A 17,055-nucleotide genomic window follows, 5' to 3' on the forward strand; every position below is an offset into this window, starting at 1 on the left:
TGTGGCCAGCCGCTACCAAACCAAACGGACTGCATGCCTTTGACACATTCGTTCATTATTTTTATCAACACAATTTGTAGGTCTAGCAAAGGCGTTGAGGGTGTCCAGCTTCGGGGCCTTAAGATCTTGTCTCTGCTGTTTGCTGATGACTTTCATCAAGCTGTCATCTTCAGTGTTTCGGGCTTTTCGCAGCTGAGTGGAGAGTTTCTGAGACTCAGCATTGAGCACCTAAAATATGAGGCCATTGTCAGTGGTTGATAGTCAGAAAAGGGTGGGTTGCGCCCTATGGGTCGGGAGTTATGTCTTGCCTCAGGTAGAAGAGTGCAAGTATATTGTGAAGGATGACTGCATCGAGGGAACGGCACAGCATCTACAGCATGGGTGTCAAACTCTGGCCCGCGGGCCAAATTTGGCCCGCCATGTAATTTCATTTGGCCCTTAAGCAGGATGAAATTAACATTAGAGCTGGCCCGCCGGTATTATACAGCAGCGGTGCCGCTGTAACACCGCATTCACCACTAATACTCATACTTGCCAACCCTCCCGATTTTCCCGGACTCCCAAGTTCAGTGCCCCTCCCGAAAATCTCCCGGGGTAAACATTCTCCCGAATTTCTCCCCATTTCTACATGGACGACAATATTTGGGGTGTGCATTAACGGCACTGTCTTTAGCGTCCTCTACAACCTATCGTCACGCCCACTTTTCCTACATAGAAATAGTGTGCCAACCCAGTCACATAATATATGCGGCTTTTACACACACATGCACACAAGTGAATGCAATGCATACTTGTTCAACAGCCATACAGGTCACACTGAGGGTGGCCGTATAAACAACTTTATCAATCTTACAAATATGCACCACACTGTGAACCCACACCAAACAAGAATAACAAACACATTTCGGGAGAACATCTGCACCGTAACACAACATAAACACAACAGAACAAATACCCAGATCCCTTGCAGCACTAACTCTTCCGGGACGCTACAATATAGCCCCCCCAAGCAATAATTGTTTTACTCATGCACTTTCTCTTGCTACTTCAAGGCTTGAATGTTTGATTAATTTGTTATTTTATTTGCAAATTTATTAATAGCCTGTGGAAAAAGTTTATTTTGATATATACCTCAGAGGGCTGCAAATAGAAAAGAGGCATTCAATTTTTATTTAAATTTTATTTGATATGCCATTGATATTTTTTATTATTAATATTATTATTTAAAACTCGATTTTACATGTCACTATAAAGTTATATAAGTCTTGCTTGTTCAATATTCAATACAAAACTTGTTTGGGTCCTTATTAAAAGGTTAATTTGTTCAACCTTGGCCCGTGGCTTTGTTCAGTTTTAAATTTTGGCCTACTCTGTATTTGAGTTTGACACCCCTGATCTACATTAATGTGGTCGCTTTACCAGTTAAAAGTGAAGTACCAATGATTGTCACACACACATTAGGTGTGGTGAAATTTGTCCTCTGCATTTGACCCATCCCTTTGATCACCCCCTTGGAGGTGAGGGGAGCAGTGGGCAGCAGAGGTGCCGCGCCCGGGAATCATTTATGGTTTTTTAACCCCCAATACCAACCCTTGATGCTGAGTGCCAAGCAGGGAGGCAATGGGTCCCATTTTTTTATAGTCTTTGGTATGACTCGGCCAGGGTTTGAACTCACAACCTACAGATCTTAGGAAGGACACTCTAACCACTAAGCCACTGAGTAGGTGATTGTACCAGATTGTCGTTGTGAAGAAAGAGCTGTGACAGAAGGCAAAGCTCTCAATTTGCTGGTTGATGTACATCCCCACTGTGGAAAAGGAAAAAGTTGGCGTTCTTTCCTTCCCTACTGAGACTGTAGCCCATGCGCCTCGAAACGATTAAGCGAAAGGAAATGGATGGATGGATAAAAACAAAAATGTTGCCCAACCGCATCGTTTGATGTTTCAGTATGTGGGTCTGTGTGAATAAAGTTTGGACATCTGTGACGTAAAGACAAAGAGATAAGACAAAAGCTGTGAGGGACGGCGTGGCGCAGTGGAAGAGTGTCCGTGCGCAACCCGAGGGTCCCTGGTTCAATCCCCACCTAGTACCAACCTCGTCATGTCCGTTGTGTCCTTGAGCAAGACACTTCACTCTTTCTCCTGATGGGTGCTGGTTAGCGCCTTGCATGGAAGCTCCTTCCGTCAGTGTGTGAATGGGTAAATGTGGAAGTAGTGTCAAAGCGCTTTGAGTATCTTGAAGGTAGAAAAGCGCTATACAAGTACAACTCATTTATTTATTTATTGATTTACTTGTGTTGTTTAGCTACAAGATGGATCTATTCATTTCATGCAATACAGAACTTTCATTTCTTAAAGAAAAAAAATCTGTTGCTTTTACACTTGTCGGCATCACTGCACGTTTTCCAAAAAAAAAGAAACTTTGTTAATTATAATATTGTAGATAAAATGTATTCATTTTATTCAGTGTACACTGTGGGCCTGATTTACTCAGATCCAAACCCCACGCAGTAAACAGCGTGTGCAATCGCTAAAATATCTTGTCGTATTAGTGGGTGTGTTGTGTGCGATCTACTAAAACGGCTTGTACAATTGGAAAGTGGATTTTGTGTGTATTATGCCAGAGAGACTCACTGATCCTGCAGCAGTGTGTGGAACATTAACATCCTTCCCAAACGTGCTAAATAAAACTCAAAAAAGTGCTCGCAATATGGTGATGAGTGTTGATGGATCACATTGTGTGTGCTAAACAATTATATTTGCATCTTCTCCTCCCAGTATTGTGAGCTTTTGATGATCAACTTATATTCTGCATATTAATGAAGACAGACGCAAAATTGATTGCACTCCTTATTCTGCTCACTTAACAGAAGCAATCCACTTTGCACAATTTTAGTAGATCAGCTCTGTGTTTACACATGTGTGTGTGTTATGCTTGTGATGCAAGTGTGAAACTATGCCGAAGCAGTAGACATCAGAATAAGTCATACCTTCTCTGTCTCACGGCTGCATTTGATGATGAAAATGTTGGCATAAATGTCCTCGACACACATCCAGTCGGAGAGAGACAGAGTAGTATCAGTCCAAACCCAGTCCATCACTGCTCGCAGCTCTACAAGGAAAGGAACCAGACGAAAACTACACGCACACACACATAAACACACAATCAGATATATACGCTACATGAAGTCACTATTCCTAAAACAGAATTGTTAACTATTTGACTCGAAACGTTTAAAAAAAAACATCAACTTTATATTGCAGTCATGTTCAAATAGAACAGCACTGACAGCTTCATATTTTATGTGTTTCCATACCCTTGGAAGAGAAAAAGGTTGAGATGGGTGTAGTTTTTGGTGAGGAAGTTGCCAAGAATACGAGTGGGGTATCCACAACGGATCTGGTATGCTGACAGGGCAAAGTAAATACATTTGACAAAGTACCACAGCTGAGCCACTAAGTTCTGGTTGAACCTCCTACAGATAGAAATAGTGAGAGACAAGAAAGGTTCAAAATGAATGGAAATAACAATCACAATATACTGTAGGGGAAATCATTATTTGATCTCTTGCTGATTTTGTAAGTTTACCCCTTAATAGGACATTAACAGACCATCATTTCACAGGGCGTTTTATCCAATCCTGAAAAAAGACATTAAAGTTTACAAATTATTACTTAATATTTGTTTGACTGAAATGAGTATAGAATGCTAAAGCAAAACATGACTTAGGCTGAATCCCAATTCTGCCCCTTACCCCTTGCCCCCGGTTTTGTATGTTCACCAATAAAGTAGTGATCAAACTCTCTTTCAAGGTTAAGGGAAAAGTCAGGTGCCAAGAGGTGTATAGTGTAGTCTTCGAAATTAATTGTGATCCTGACCACACTTGCAAACAAGTGTTATGAGAAATGTCCCAGTACAGCCCTTATAAGTAATTCGAAGCAGTATTAATTTTGATTGCAATGACACTAGTCCTTAGTGGCCTTGTGGTTAGAGTGTCCACCCTAAGACTGGAAGGTTGTGAGTTCAAACCCCGGCTAAGTCATACCAAAGACTATAAAAATGGGACTCATTGCGTCCCTGCTTGGCACTCAGCATCAAGGGTTGGAATTGGAGGTTAAATCACCAAAATGGTTCCCGAGCACAGCCACCCCTGCTGCTCACTGCTCCCCTCACCTCCCAGGGGGTGAACATCCATACCAAAGACTATAAAAATGGGACTCATTGCGTCCCTACTTGGCACTCAGCATCAAGGGTTGGAATTGGGGGTTATATCACCAAAACGGTTCCCGAGCGCGTCCACCCCTGGTGCTCACTGCTCCCCTCACCTCCCAGGGGGTGAACATCCATACCAAAGACTATAAAAATGGGACTCATTGCGTCCCTGCTTGGCACTCAGCATCGAGGGTTGGAATTGGTGGTTAAATCACCAAAATGGTTCCCGAGCGCGGCCACCCCTGCTGCTCACTGCTCCCCTCACCTCCCAGGCGGTGAACATCCATACCAAAGACTATAAAAATGGGACTCATTGCATCCCTGCTTGGCACTCAGCATCAAGGGTTGGAATTGGTGGTTAAATCACCAAAATGGTTCCCGAGCACGGCCACCCCTGCTGCTCACTGCTCCCCTCACCTCCCAGGGGGTGAAAATCCATACCAAAGACTATAAAAATGGGACTCATTGCGTCCCTGCTTGGCACTCAGCATCAAAAGTTGGAATTGGTGGTTAAATCACCAAAATGATTCCCGAGCGCGGCCACTCCTGCTGCTCACTGCTCCCCTCACCTCCCAGGGGGTGAACATGGGGATGGGTCAAATGCAGAGGATCATTTCATCACACTTAGTGTGTGTGTGACTATCGTTGGAACTTTAACTAGTGTTTTATCATCTATTCAATTTACAGGGTTCTTAATACTATTTGATCAATGATTTTCATGACTTCTCTAAAATCTTTTACTGAATTTCTATGACCCCAAAAAAATATTTTTATCTCAATGTGACCACCGAAAACTATTTTCCATAACACTAAATACAATTAGGTTTACATTTACAATGTGGTGCCTCTCTGAAACAAAAATAATTACCATTCTGTACATCTTCTCAAATTTCTGTTCCATTGCACAACCTCACAAATAAATCCAATGAGGTGAACAAATGATGGTTTAGGCTTTGTTAACCAGCACTACGTAGACAGTTTGTTTGGACACTAAAGTGCACAAAAGCACAGTCATGGACACATGTTTTCACCACAGGTACATTTCACCGCAATCTGGCTGTTCGGGAGCATGGCGGCCAAAAGACAGCTGGTGTCCTTGGATAACTTGAATGAGGAGTAAGAATTCCTGCATTTTAGTGCCCATGGTATCTAGGCTTTAAGGTTGCATTTTTACCGTTGTTGTCGTTTAACATCGCTCACATTCAGGGTCACTCCCCATTTTCACAACAAAATTCTTAGCCCCTGACTCCAGCATCCGAAAGAGTCTATCACAGTGAGCCTACAGTGGGGTCCGGTGGCTGTCAAGCTAGATGGAAACATATTTGAACGATGGAAGGTCCGTGAGAAGGTCCCACTCGTTGCAAGTCTCCAGCTGTATGCTGTAATATGTATATGTGCTTTGCTATCGAGTTTTTTTCTCACTCCAGACTGGGACCCTATCAATAGGAGCCCAGTCTGAACTCGACTTATTTTTTCAACTCATTCTCCCCCAGTGTCTACCTTTTTCCCACCTTCTACGGGGTGCCATGAGTGGTGAGCCATCAGCATTCCTGTTCTGTAACCATGTACATTGTTGTCTAATCTTCCATTCGATTCCAAAGAGGTCAGAAATGTTATTTTGTTTAGCAGCTGGAAGTTTAAACTCCCTCGACATTGTTTTATGGCAGTGGTTCTCAACCGTTTTTCAGTGATGTACCCCCTGTGAACATTTTTTTAATTCAAGTACCCCCTAATCAGAGCAAATCATTTTTGGTTGAAAAAAAGAGATAAAGAAGTAAAATACAGCACTATGTCATCAGTTTCTGATTTATTAAATTGTATAACAGTGCAAAATATTGCTCATTTGTAGTGGTCTTTCTTGAACTATTTGGAAAAAAATATATAAAAATAACTGAAAACTTGTTGAAACAAACTAGTGATTCAATTATAAATAAAGATTTCTACATACAGAAGTAATCAACTTAAAGTGCCCTCTTTGGGGATTTTAATAGATATCCATCTGGATTCATGAACTTCATTCTAAACATTTCTTCACAAAAAAATAAATCTTTAACATCAATATTTATGGAACATGTCCACAAAAAATCTAGCTGTCACCACTGAATATTGCATTGTTAAATTTATTTTCACAGTTTATGAACTTACATTCATATTTTGTTGAAGTATTATTCAATTAATATATTTCTAAAGGATTTTTGAATTGTTGTTATTTTTACAATATTTCAAAAAAAATCTCACATACCCCTTTGTATACCTTCAAGTACCCCCATTTGAGAACCACTGTTTTATGGCATTAAGGCATCTCTATGGTTCCTCACATTTCTCCCAATTAAAGACATATTTTTAAAAATACATTTCGGGGGGGGATTTTGTGTTGCTATTCTGTTTTTGCTAAATTAAACCTATGATAAAATATGCATGTTTCATGTCTTAGGAATGTTGTAAACTGACAAATGTTGCAGGAGATCTAGTAATTATTTCCCCCACTGTTTGCCTCAGTATAATTAGGGAACCGTATGATGAACATTATTTACCATACCTTTCAGTGACAGCGGGGAGTATAAAGAACATCCACAGGTGTATCCCAACCACAAGACCCACCTAGGAAGATGAAAAACATCATTTAAATGGTGATCAGGTGCTTAAGTTGCAAAGCAAGACATATGCAACAAATAATGAAGCCTCTTTAAAAATTTGGTGGTCACTCTCTACACGAAGACAAACAATTCAGAGACTTGTGGTTTCTTCAGAAGAATAAACCAGAAGGTTTGATAATCATTTGGTATTAATAAACATAAATGTTAAACTTTACCTGGAAAATGAGTTTCCCCAAAACAGCCTTCCGCAGGTATAGTGCTCTGTCAATGATCATGGTAGTGAACTGGATGAGGAGCATCACCAGAAATGCTTCTGGAACCTGGTCTTCTGACAAGGTGGATGCTATATCAGCTGCTGCACTGTGTTTCTAAGGAGGGAAAAAAACATAACGAACTAATGAAACATGCCATGATCTTATGCTGATTCTGAGTGAAGACGTCTCATACCGTCACTGCAACATTGTATTTTAAACAGATACTGCAACCAATCAGAATTTCTGCTATCTTGTTATAGCAGAAGTGTCAAACTCATTTTAGCTGTGGGCCACGGTGGAAAATCTATTTCCAAGTGGGCCGAACTGATAAAATTATGGTATGATAACTTAAAAGTAAAGACAATTTCAGATTGTTTTCTTTGTTTGACAATACACCAAGCACATTCTGAAATTGTACAAATCATAATAGTATTCTATCCTTATTTGTCTTTTCTGAATAAATTATGTGATAATGTTCATCAGTCGAATAGGCGGAATTTAATTTGGCAGAGTTTTTAAAATGTTCCTAATGGTGTTAATTTTCTATGTATTAGACGATGAAATTAATAATAATATCAAAATCAAATTACAGGATGTTATTTATTCATTTTCCATAGCTATGTACTAACATTAAGTTGTTTATTCTGTACATATGTAGCATCATCTACAACAAAACATATAAACTTGGACTCATTTTCCTATTTACACATGAATTTAAAAGGGCATACACAATAATTCAGCATATTTATGCCTGCCAAGAAAATGTGTACTCAGACACAAATATAACACGAAAAGTACAGAATAACAAAAGCATTTATCTGAGTAGAAATGACACATTGCTTACATTGCCAACATATTTGACAATCAAGGCATGAACGTACCAATCCACATTTTGTATCATTACTATCACTAATAAGCAGCGTAGGTAGAGTATGTAGTGTCAAACATGGAGGTGTTGACACACGGCACATAGTTCCAGTCCTCTGAAGTTATTCGCGCTCTCCCGGCAGGAGATACAAATAATTGTTAATGTGAAATCTAGTGGGAACATTTAGAACAGCAGTTTCTTTCATTAAAAATATTTTTTTCATACTTAAACTCATTTCGCGGCCCAGATAACATTTGTTCGTGGGCCGAACGTTTGCCATCCTTGTGTTATAGCAATAGATCTGTTTGCATGCTCTTCGCTTAATACAGTGGAACCTGCTTAGGTCGATAATACATCATTAGATGTTACTGTAAATGGTAGTTTTAAAGTACCTAGAGGTGGGTAGTAACGCGCTACATTTACTCCGTTACATTTACTTGAGTAACTTTTGGGATAAATTGTACTTCTACGAGTAGTTTTTATGCAACATACTTTTACTTTTACTTGAGTATATTTATAGAGAAGAAACTCTACTTTCACTCCGTTCCATTTATCTACATTCAGCTCGTTACTCGCTACTTTTTTTTATCGATCTGTTAATGTTTGTTTTGGTTAATGACAGAGCTTCAAAGTAGGATACGCATGCCTGCGTTTCACCAATCACATGCACTCACTGGTGACGTTGGACCAATCAAACAGAGCCAGGCGGTCACATGATCCGACTTAAACAAGTTGAAAAACTAATGGGGTGTTACCATTTAGTGGTCAATTGTACGGAATATGTACTGTACTGTGTAATCTAATAATAAAAGTTTCAATCAATCAATCAAAAGTCTAAAGGAAAAAAGACACTTTTTATTTCAACCGTACTTCCCGTCAAAAGCCGAAAGACTGATCGCGCAGTTCCTCCTGTCTTTACAATAAAAGTGCCGCTCCATCGCGCCTGCGCTAACAAAATAGGAGTCTCCGAAAGCCAGCGCAAACACGCTCTCAAGCTATGGAGTTTGCCGCCAATGTATTTCTTGTAAAGTGTATACAAACGAATATGGAAGCTGAACAAATAAGATGCCAAAAACCAATGACTTTCATGTGGTATTAGAAAAGAGGAACTTTTTTTCTCCTCCATTTGAAAACGTGGACGTTATCAGCAATACTGTCTGATTCCAATCAATGCAAGTCATCAGATTCAGGTAATACACTAACTTATATTCTTGTCTTCATGAACGATAGGAATCTATATGTTAAACATGCATGTATATTCATTAAAACACCTTTAACATGTCAACAAAAACGGCAAAATAAATAAATATAAATTATATACTGTATATATAAATGTATGTATTTATATATACACACACATATATATATATATATATATATATATATATATATATATATATATATATATATATATATATATATGTATATATATATATATATATATATATATATATATATGATATGTGTGTGTATAAATGATATGTGTGTATGTATATGTATATATGAGGTAGATCACCTCGACTTGGTCATTTATTAAGTAATTGATAAACGTTGAAAAACTTATTGGGGTGTTACCATTTAGTGGTCAATTGTACGGAATATGTACTGTACTGTACACTGTACTAATACAAGTTTCAATCACTCAATCAATCAATCAAATCAATGAATGCCTACTGAGCCTATTGTGCTGTTAAGTTATTGTGGCTCAATGTGCTATTTTTTTATATTATTTTAATGTACTATTATTTAGTATATATTCTTATTTTAGTTGCTTAAGAGATATTCCTGGCTCTGAATTTGCTCATTGCTATTTTTATGTTTTTGTGCATTATTTGTTGCCGTAATCAGGTTACTCATCAGTTACTCAGTACTTGAGTAGTTTTTTCACAACATAGTTTTTACTTTTACTCAAGTAAATATTTGGGTGACTACTCCTTACTTTTACTCGAGTAATAAATCTCTTAAGTAACAGTACTTTTACTTGAGTACAATTTCTGGCTACTCTACCCACCTCTGAAAGTACCTCACATATGTATGAAGGGTCACACAATAGAGTCCTGACATGAGGCTGTGAGGTATTTGCAAGTGGCAATAATCATTAAGATAAGCCAGCAGAGGAGTCGTTACCATGGAAATCAGGGTCATATGGGACATGAAACCCAACCCTACTTTTGGAACAGTTTATCAGACTTTGTGGAGAAGGAGAGGACAGACATTTTACGAGGAGCCAGAAGAAGCAGGATGTCTCCCTTTCCCTACTTGTGGCCATGAGGGAATTGTGTTTCTTAGCTTCAAACAATCTATTAGAGATTAAACGAACACGCAAAGGAGAATAGCTTCTCCTCCCTTTATTACCCAACAAAAGAACGATTTGTTTATGTACAAAAGCATTTTTGTTATTGTAGTAAAAATATTGCCGGGGTGTCAAACTCATTTTAGCTCAGGGCCGCATGGAGGAAAATCTTTAGTTAGTTAGATAATTGTAGAAATTATTGTAGTGTTGGTGGAATAATGATGTTTTCATTGGTGTCAACAAAACATCACAGTATACCAGTATACCAGTGCTAGTCAACTGGCGGCCTGGGAATGACACTAAACCGGACCATGAATTCAGTTTAAAACTTGGGAGGGATTAAAATTTTTGCAGCAAATTGAATCTCAAAAAAACTAAAGTGCTCCTGTTATAGAGAGGAAATTGGACCAGTGTAAACACAGTATACTATACATCCGTGCATTGATATTTTTTCCTCTAAAGGCCATTGTCCAGTGAAGTGGATAATTGGATTTTGTAAAACAGGGCATTTTCTTTTCCAAAACAGGGCATTTTCTTTTCCCCCTGGGAATTTGTGACTGTGAAAAAAGAAATAGACCCAAACAAATTTCCACTAGAGAGAATGCAGGTTCTCAAAATAAAGCATGATATTGATGGTAAAAGGCTACTTTTCTTCTTTTTGAACTAACGCCACTGCCCCCAATAGCCCAACCGCTAAACCAAGGGGTTTAGGGCAGGGATATCAAATATGCTGCGGTTCAATCCGGCCTGCGAGATGAGTTTGCAAGGTATAAATTCGGGCTGCATTTTTAAATGAATGAAACTGCTGTTCTAAATGTGTCCACTGGATGTCGCAATAGCAATTCTATTAGACTAGCAAATAGTTTAAGCATATGAAGGAAGAGGTACACGGTAAAGCGGGGCTGCAACTCCCCCCCCCCTCAACCCTACGTAAAAGGAACAGGAGTAAAATAAACAATTGGTAACCCCACTTAAAATGCAGCATGAGACACTGCACTTTGATATAGTTCTGTGAAATTGATTGTCTTCTGTTCAAATTTAAAGAAAGTTTACAGTGTGTGATTTACTGCAATACTGTCAGTCTTTTGGTTTGCTGAAATTGTCCACACATTATTTTTCTCGAAGGCAGGGAATAACTCAACCCTCTTAAATTCTTTCTACCTCACAAAAGTTTAAATCTGAGTTTTTAAAGGAGACCCACGGAAAATGTATTCTATTTGACCATGAGCTTGCACGTAGTTTTGAATGCTGCTGACTGCCAATTTTGAAGTATTTTTTTTAACTGTAAGGAATTGGTGAAATCAATGATTGACATATGTACTTGTGCAAGGTTTCAACAAATCAAATTTAAGAGTTTATTAAAGAACATGGTTAATAAAATGTAAGTTTTCTTGCAAAAGGTGCTGTATGCTTTATCAGTTTTTTTCATGTAACATCAACATATTGTCTGTGAAAGTGACTGTTAGCATCTCTGTTAGAACTAAATGGTTAACTTTTACAGTATTTTTATCAGTCAGAAACAAGCAAACTAAGCAAAACATCTACAGTACTACTGTCTGCACAAAGCTGTAAAAAACAGGGAGTACAGACAGAGCGATTCATCAAAAAATAACAATGGCGATTATGGATTGAAAGTGGATAACATTTGATCAGCTCATTTTGTGTCTGGTATGTATTTCTCCTTGAATACATTTTCACCTTAGGCCCCGTTCACACTGGACAACAAATCTGAATTTTTTCATGCCTTAAAGTGACACAGATTTGATTTTTTTCTGCCAGTCCAAACACTCCAAAGTGCTTCAAATCTGATCTTTCTGCAACATCAGGAGGTAGTCCCCAATCTGATCAGAATCAGATATTTTCAAATGTTACTCAGTCTAATGCAGCGTTTCTCAAAGTGTGGGGCGGGCCCCACTGGTGGGGAATAGAGACATGACAGGTGGGGCGCGAGGAACGGGAGGAAATTTCACTTTAAACATTTTTTTGAAATTATATTCTTACATTTTTTTTTTTACTATGCTTTCATTTTCTATACACACTGTAAATCACTGTGATTCTGTCTGTGAAATCCGCTATATAAATAAATGTAAATTACTTATTTTTCCTCTAGGCTTTAGATATCTAGGTAGGAGCGAAAGTTTGGCAGACATAGCAACAGTAACTAATGGGGCCGGGGCTAAGCGGAACAATCTTTCACGCGGATGGGTAGCAGGCTAATGTGTGGACCACAATTACACAAAATGGATAAATTTGTGACTCGCACCTCAAAGGTCGTCGAGCCAGAGCCAGAGCCAGCGCCTGCAGAGAAACAAAAATCTGACGGGCTTAATCAACCAAAAAGCCAACCGAAAAGAAAATATGATGAAGGGTATCTTGCTCTTGGATTCACGGCAACGGTGGTGGGGGCGGAGGAGAGACCCCTGTGTGTTCTGTGTCTAAAACCGCTAGCACCAGACAGCATGAGACCCAACAAATTAAAGAGACACCTATAGACCACACACCCCAATCACGTCAATAAGCCACTTGATTGCTTTCAAAGAAAACTGGCAGAGTAGTTATTTTATTTATTATTGAACTTGATGCAAGTTATACCACAGCTGCACAGTTATTTTATTTATTATTGAACTTGATGTTATTTTATGTTATTGAGTTTGAATGTATACAACTTGAATGTTACTTGATGTTCAACAAATTTTAAAATGTTAAGTTTGGCATTAGCGTTCTGTTGGGGCGATGGGGGCAGGTGGGGCTTAAAAACTCCCTCTTGTCCAAAGTGGGGAATGACAAAAAAAAGTTTGAGAACCACTGGTCTAATGGAACGTGAATGCGACCTGCTTTGGGCGAGCTACGTCATTCGTGTGCGCAGGAAAAGACGCAGTCACCGGCGGAACTGGATACTTTATCACAACGTCCGGTTTCTGTGATCAAAGTCTATTTAAGTCGACCAAATTTACGATTGTCAACAGTGCGTAAATAATAGTCTATATGTATTATTTGAAGATATATTTTGATTATGGAGAAATAGCGATTGTTGAAAGACCAGAATTGACGCTTTGACGTTTTTGCTTACATGTGAGTTGGAAAAATAAAGCTTACAGAAATCCACGCTGGTGTCCTTGCCTCCTCTACTTAACAGAAATAAAAAGATTACAACCCTACCAAATATATTACACTATATATACTGTATCTCCATTAATACGTTATATTATTTGAATTTACATTCACGTAAAAAAACACACATTTTTAAAGTGTTGCGACTTTCATTTTATTTTGCAGTAGTAGCGACTTCCTCCCGGTCAACTTCCTTTATTTAGAGTATATCAAAGTGCGCATGCAAGTGACGTCGAAGCCACAATGCACGTTTACACAGGAGTCTGATAAAAATCACATTTTACTTACACTGTAAAATGTGGGAAAAAATCATGGAAAAATAATTATATGTAGGCCACTTTGGCCTGCAGTGTAAGCATAGTCTTTATGATTTTCTATTTGCAAATATATTGCTAATAAACAAGTACTTATCATAACTTTAGCCTGGCAGGATGACATTAACATATCTTCCTTGCATTCCTCACCCAAACGCAATTACAGTTGTAGTGCAAGTATTACTATTAAGTAATAAAAGTATCCTTAAAAGTAGCTACAAAATAAATCTGAAGTTCCTCACCAGTTACTCAGTACTTGAGTAGTTTTTTCACTGAATACTTACTCTTACTTTTGTAATTGAATGACTACTCTTTGGTCTTACTTCAATCATATTATCCTAAAGTAACCATACTCTTCCTTGTGTAAAATCCTCTGCCCACCAGCATGACCAAAGATATTGCACTAGCCTAAATAAACAAGAATTCATTTGCAGTGATATAATGTTATTCAACTGTATCATATTGATTATAAAGCCTTCAAAGGACAATTGTATTTAAACTTGACTATATCTATTGTGTTGCGCACTGCACAGAACCTGACAACACACAAAGAGAGATGTCAGCGTGATAGTGACCCAATACCTGGGATCATCTGGTTCTGAAGCCTAAGTCCTAACAGACACAGTTACTGTCGTCCTACACGAGTTGGTGTCCAAGTGCCGCACACCAAAACAAAACCATATTTTACTCACCCCAAAAGCCCAAAATCCAAACACGATGATGATGAAGTCGATGACATCAGTCAGGAACATAAGTGCATAGACATCAGTGGCAACACGATAGTCTGCCCTGAGAGTACTAATGAAGAAACCTTGAATAGGTTTGTAAACACCCTGAATCCTGTCAAGAAAGGCACATGTCAAGTGTTAAAGTATTGTTGGCGGAAAAGTTGAAGTCTGCCATGTAATTAATGTATTATATTAATAAATGGAATGAATAGCATTGACAAACCCATATTTTAATGTGTGCTTCAACTTGTGTCCAATAGTTTGTAGTTTACGACTGGCTGCTTCTCTTTTCTTGTCCTTCCTATTTTTTTTCGCTTGGTCTTTGCTGGAATATGCACTCTCAGCAGTGGACTTTGCTGGAATAGTCATGTTTACAAAAAAATAGATACAGATTTAAAGAATATAAAGAAAAAATATGATGAAAAATTGCAGATGAAAAACAATACATTTTCATACGCCTTATACATTACGGTACATTGTGATAACCGGTCAACATTCCTATTAATAAGCCTCATGGAGTCCATGCTTCATTACGAGGATTATCCATCCATCCATCCAATTTTTACTGCTCGTCCCCCTCGGTGTCGTGAGGGTTGCTGAAACCTATCCCAGCTGTACTAAAGCGGAAGGCGTTGTACACCCTGGACAAGTCAATACCTCATCGCAGGGCCAACAAAGATCGACAAGAAACATTCACATTCACACACTAGGGCCAATTTAGTGTTGCCAATCAACCAATACCCAGTTGTATGTCTCTGGAAGTGGGACAGAGTCGGAGGACCCGGAGGAAATCCACACAGTCACGGGGAAAACATGCAAACTCCACACAGAAAAAGCAAATTGAGGACATTCATATTGTGATGCACATGCACTTACCCCTGTTCCACCGTGCTGCCCATTACAAGGATTATGTAACTTAAAATTAACTGATGTATGGACTTGGTGTTTAATAGAATTAAATGCTCTTTGTTGCGAAATATCAACACGATTGGTAACTGCCAATATGACATTTTAAAATGGAATGTTACCCATTGACTTCTATTTTTATGCTGTTGTTGATCCACAACCCAGTAATTTTTAGGAGCAACACAGCAACATGCACGCACCTTTAGAATTCTGTTTTTTAAGCCCTTTTAGTTTTTTGCGGAAGTGAAGACCGCCACTTTTCTGCTGGACTTCATCAATGAACTCCTCCTTGCTCCCGCTCAATGCATCCTTTTTCAAGCTATCGGAAAGATTCAGTCCAGGCATAACTGGTTGTTCCTCATGAGCTGCTGCTGAGTCAGCTGAAAGGAGTTGTGTGGTCACATTAGCCTGTGTTTAAAAAAAAAAGAATGACAGTGATTTATTCGGGCTGGAAGCAATCTTATTCCTTCAGTATCTAAAGCCCCGTTTCCATATGAGTTGGGAAATTGTGTTAGATGTAAATATAAACAGAATACAATGATTTGCAAATCATTTTCAACCCATATTCAGTTGAATATGCTACAAAGACAACATATTTGATGTTCAAACTGATAAACATTTTTTTTTGCAAATAATCATTCAATTTAGAATTTGATGCCAACAACACGTGACAAAGATGTTGGGAAAGGTGGCAATAAATACTGAAGAATGCTCATCAAACACTTATTTGGAACATCCCACAGGTGTGCAGGCTAATTGGGAACAACTGGGTGCCATGACTGGGTATAAAAACACCTTCCCAAAAAATGCTCAGTCTTTCACAAGAAAGGATGGGGTGAGGTACACCCCTTTTTCCACAACTGCGTGAGCAAATAGTCAAACAGTTTAAGAGCAACGTTTCTCAAAGTGCAATTGCAAGAAAATTAGGGATTTCAAAATCTACGGTCCATAATACCATCAAAAGGTTCAAAGAATCTGGAGAAATCACTCCACATAAGCGGCATGGCCGGAAACCAACATTGAATGACAGTGACCTTCGATCCCTCAGAAAGCACTGTATCAAAACCGAAATCAATCTCTAAAGGATATCACCACATGGGCTTAGAAACACTTCAGAAAACCACTGTCCCTAAATACAGTTCGTCGCTACATCTGTGAGTGCAAGTTAAAGCTCTACAATGCAAATCGAAAGCCATTTATCAACAACATCCAGAAACGCCACTGGCTTCTCTGGGCCCGAGATCATCTAAGATGGACTGATGCAAATTGGAAAAGTGTTCTGTGGTCTGACGAGTCCACATTTCAAATTGTTTGTGGAAATATTCAACATTGTGTCATCCAGACCAAGGAGGAAGTGAACCATCCAGACTGTTATCGACGCAAAGTTCAAAAGCGAGCATCTGTGATGGCATGGGGGTGCATTAGTGCCCAAGGCATGGGTAACTTACACATCTGTGAAGTCACCATTAATGCTGAAAGGTACATACAGGTTTTGGAACAACATATGCTACCATCTAAGCGCCATTTTTTTCATGGACGCCCCTGCTTATTTCAGCAAGACAATGCCAAGCCACATTCAACCCGTGTTACAAAAGCGTGTGCGGGTACTTTCCTGGCTCGCCTGCAGTCCAGACCTGTCTCCCATCGAAAATCTGTGGCGCATTATGAAGCGTAAAATACGACAGCGGAGACCCCGGACTGTTGAACGACTGAAGCTCTACATAAAACAAGAATGGGAAAGAATTCCACTTTCAAAGCTTCAACAATTAGTT

General features: G+C 38.9%; 1 protein-coding gene across 2 annotated transcripts in view; it reads right to left on the reverse strand.

Moving 5' to 3' along the window:
- The window catches only part of piezo1 (piezo type mechanosensitive ion channel component 1 (Er blood group)), a 199,556-nt gene that overhangs the window by 7,893 nt on the left and 174,608 nt on the right, over nt 1-17,055 (reverse strand). For both annotated transcript variants that reach the window (XM_061911144.1, XM_061911143.1), the window contains 7 exons: nt 15,484-15,691; nt 14,601-14,733; nt 14,342-14,489; nt 7,025-7,177; nt 6,752-6,813; nt 3,317-3,475; nt 2,990-3,137 (listed from right to left, as the gene is read on the reverse strand). In XM_061911144.1, coding sequence (XP_061767128.1) covers nt 2,990-3,137; nt 3,317-3,475; nt 6,752-6,813; nt 7,025-7,177; nt 14,342-14,489; nt 14,601-14,733; nt 15,484-15,691 — 1,011 coding nt within the window. The remainder of the gene's footprint in view (nt 1-2,989; nt 3,138-3,316; nt 3,476-6,751; nt 6,814-7,024; nt 7,178-14,341; nt 14,490-14,600; nt 14,734-15,483; nt 15,692-17,055) is intronic.

The sequence above is a fragment of the Nerophis ophidion genome, linkage group LG09, assembly GCF_033978795.1.
Source record: "Nerophis ophidion isolate RoL-2023_Sa linkage group LG09, RoL_Noph_v1.0, whole genome shotgun sequence".
Taxonomy (NCBI): Eukaryota; Metazoa; Chordata; class Actinopteri; order Syngnathiformes; family Syngnathidae; genus Nerophis; species Nerophis ophidion.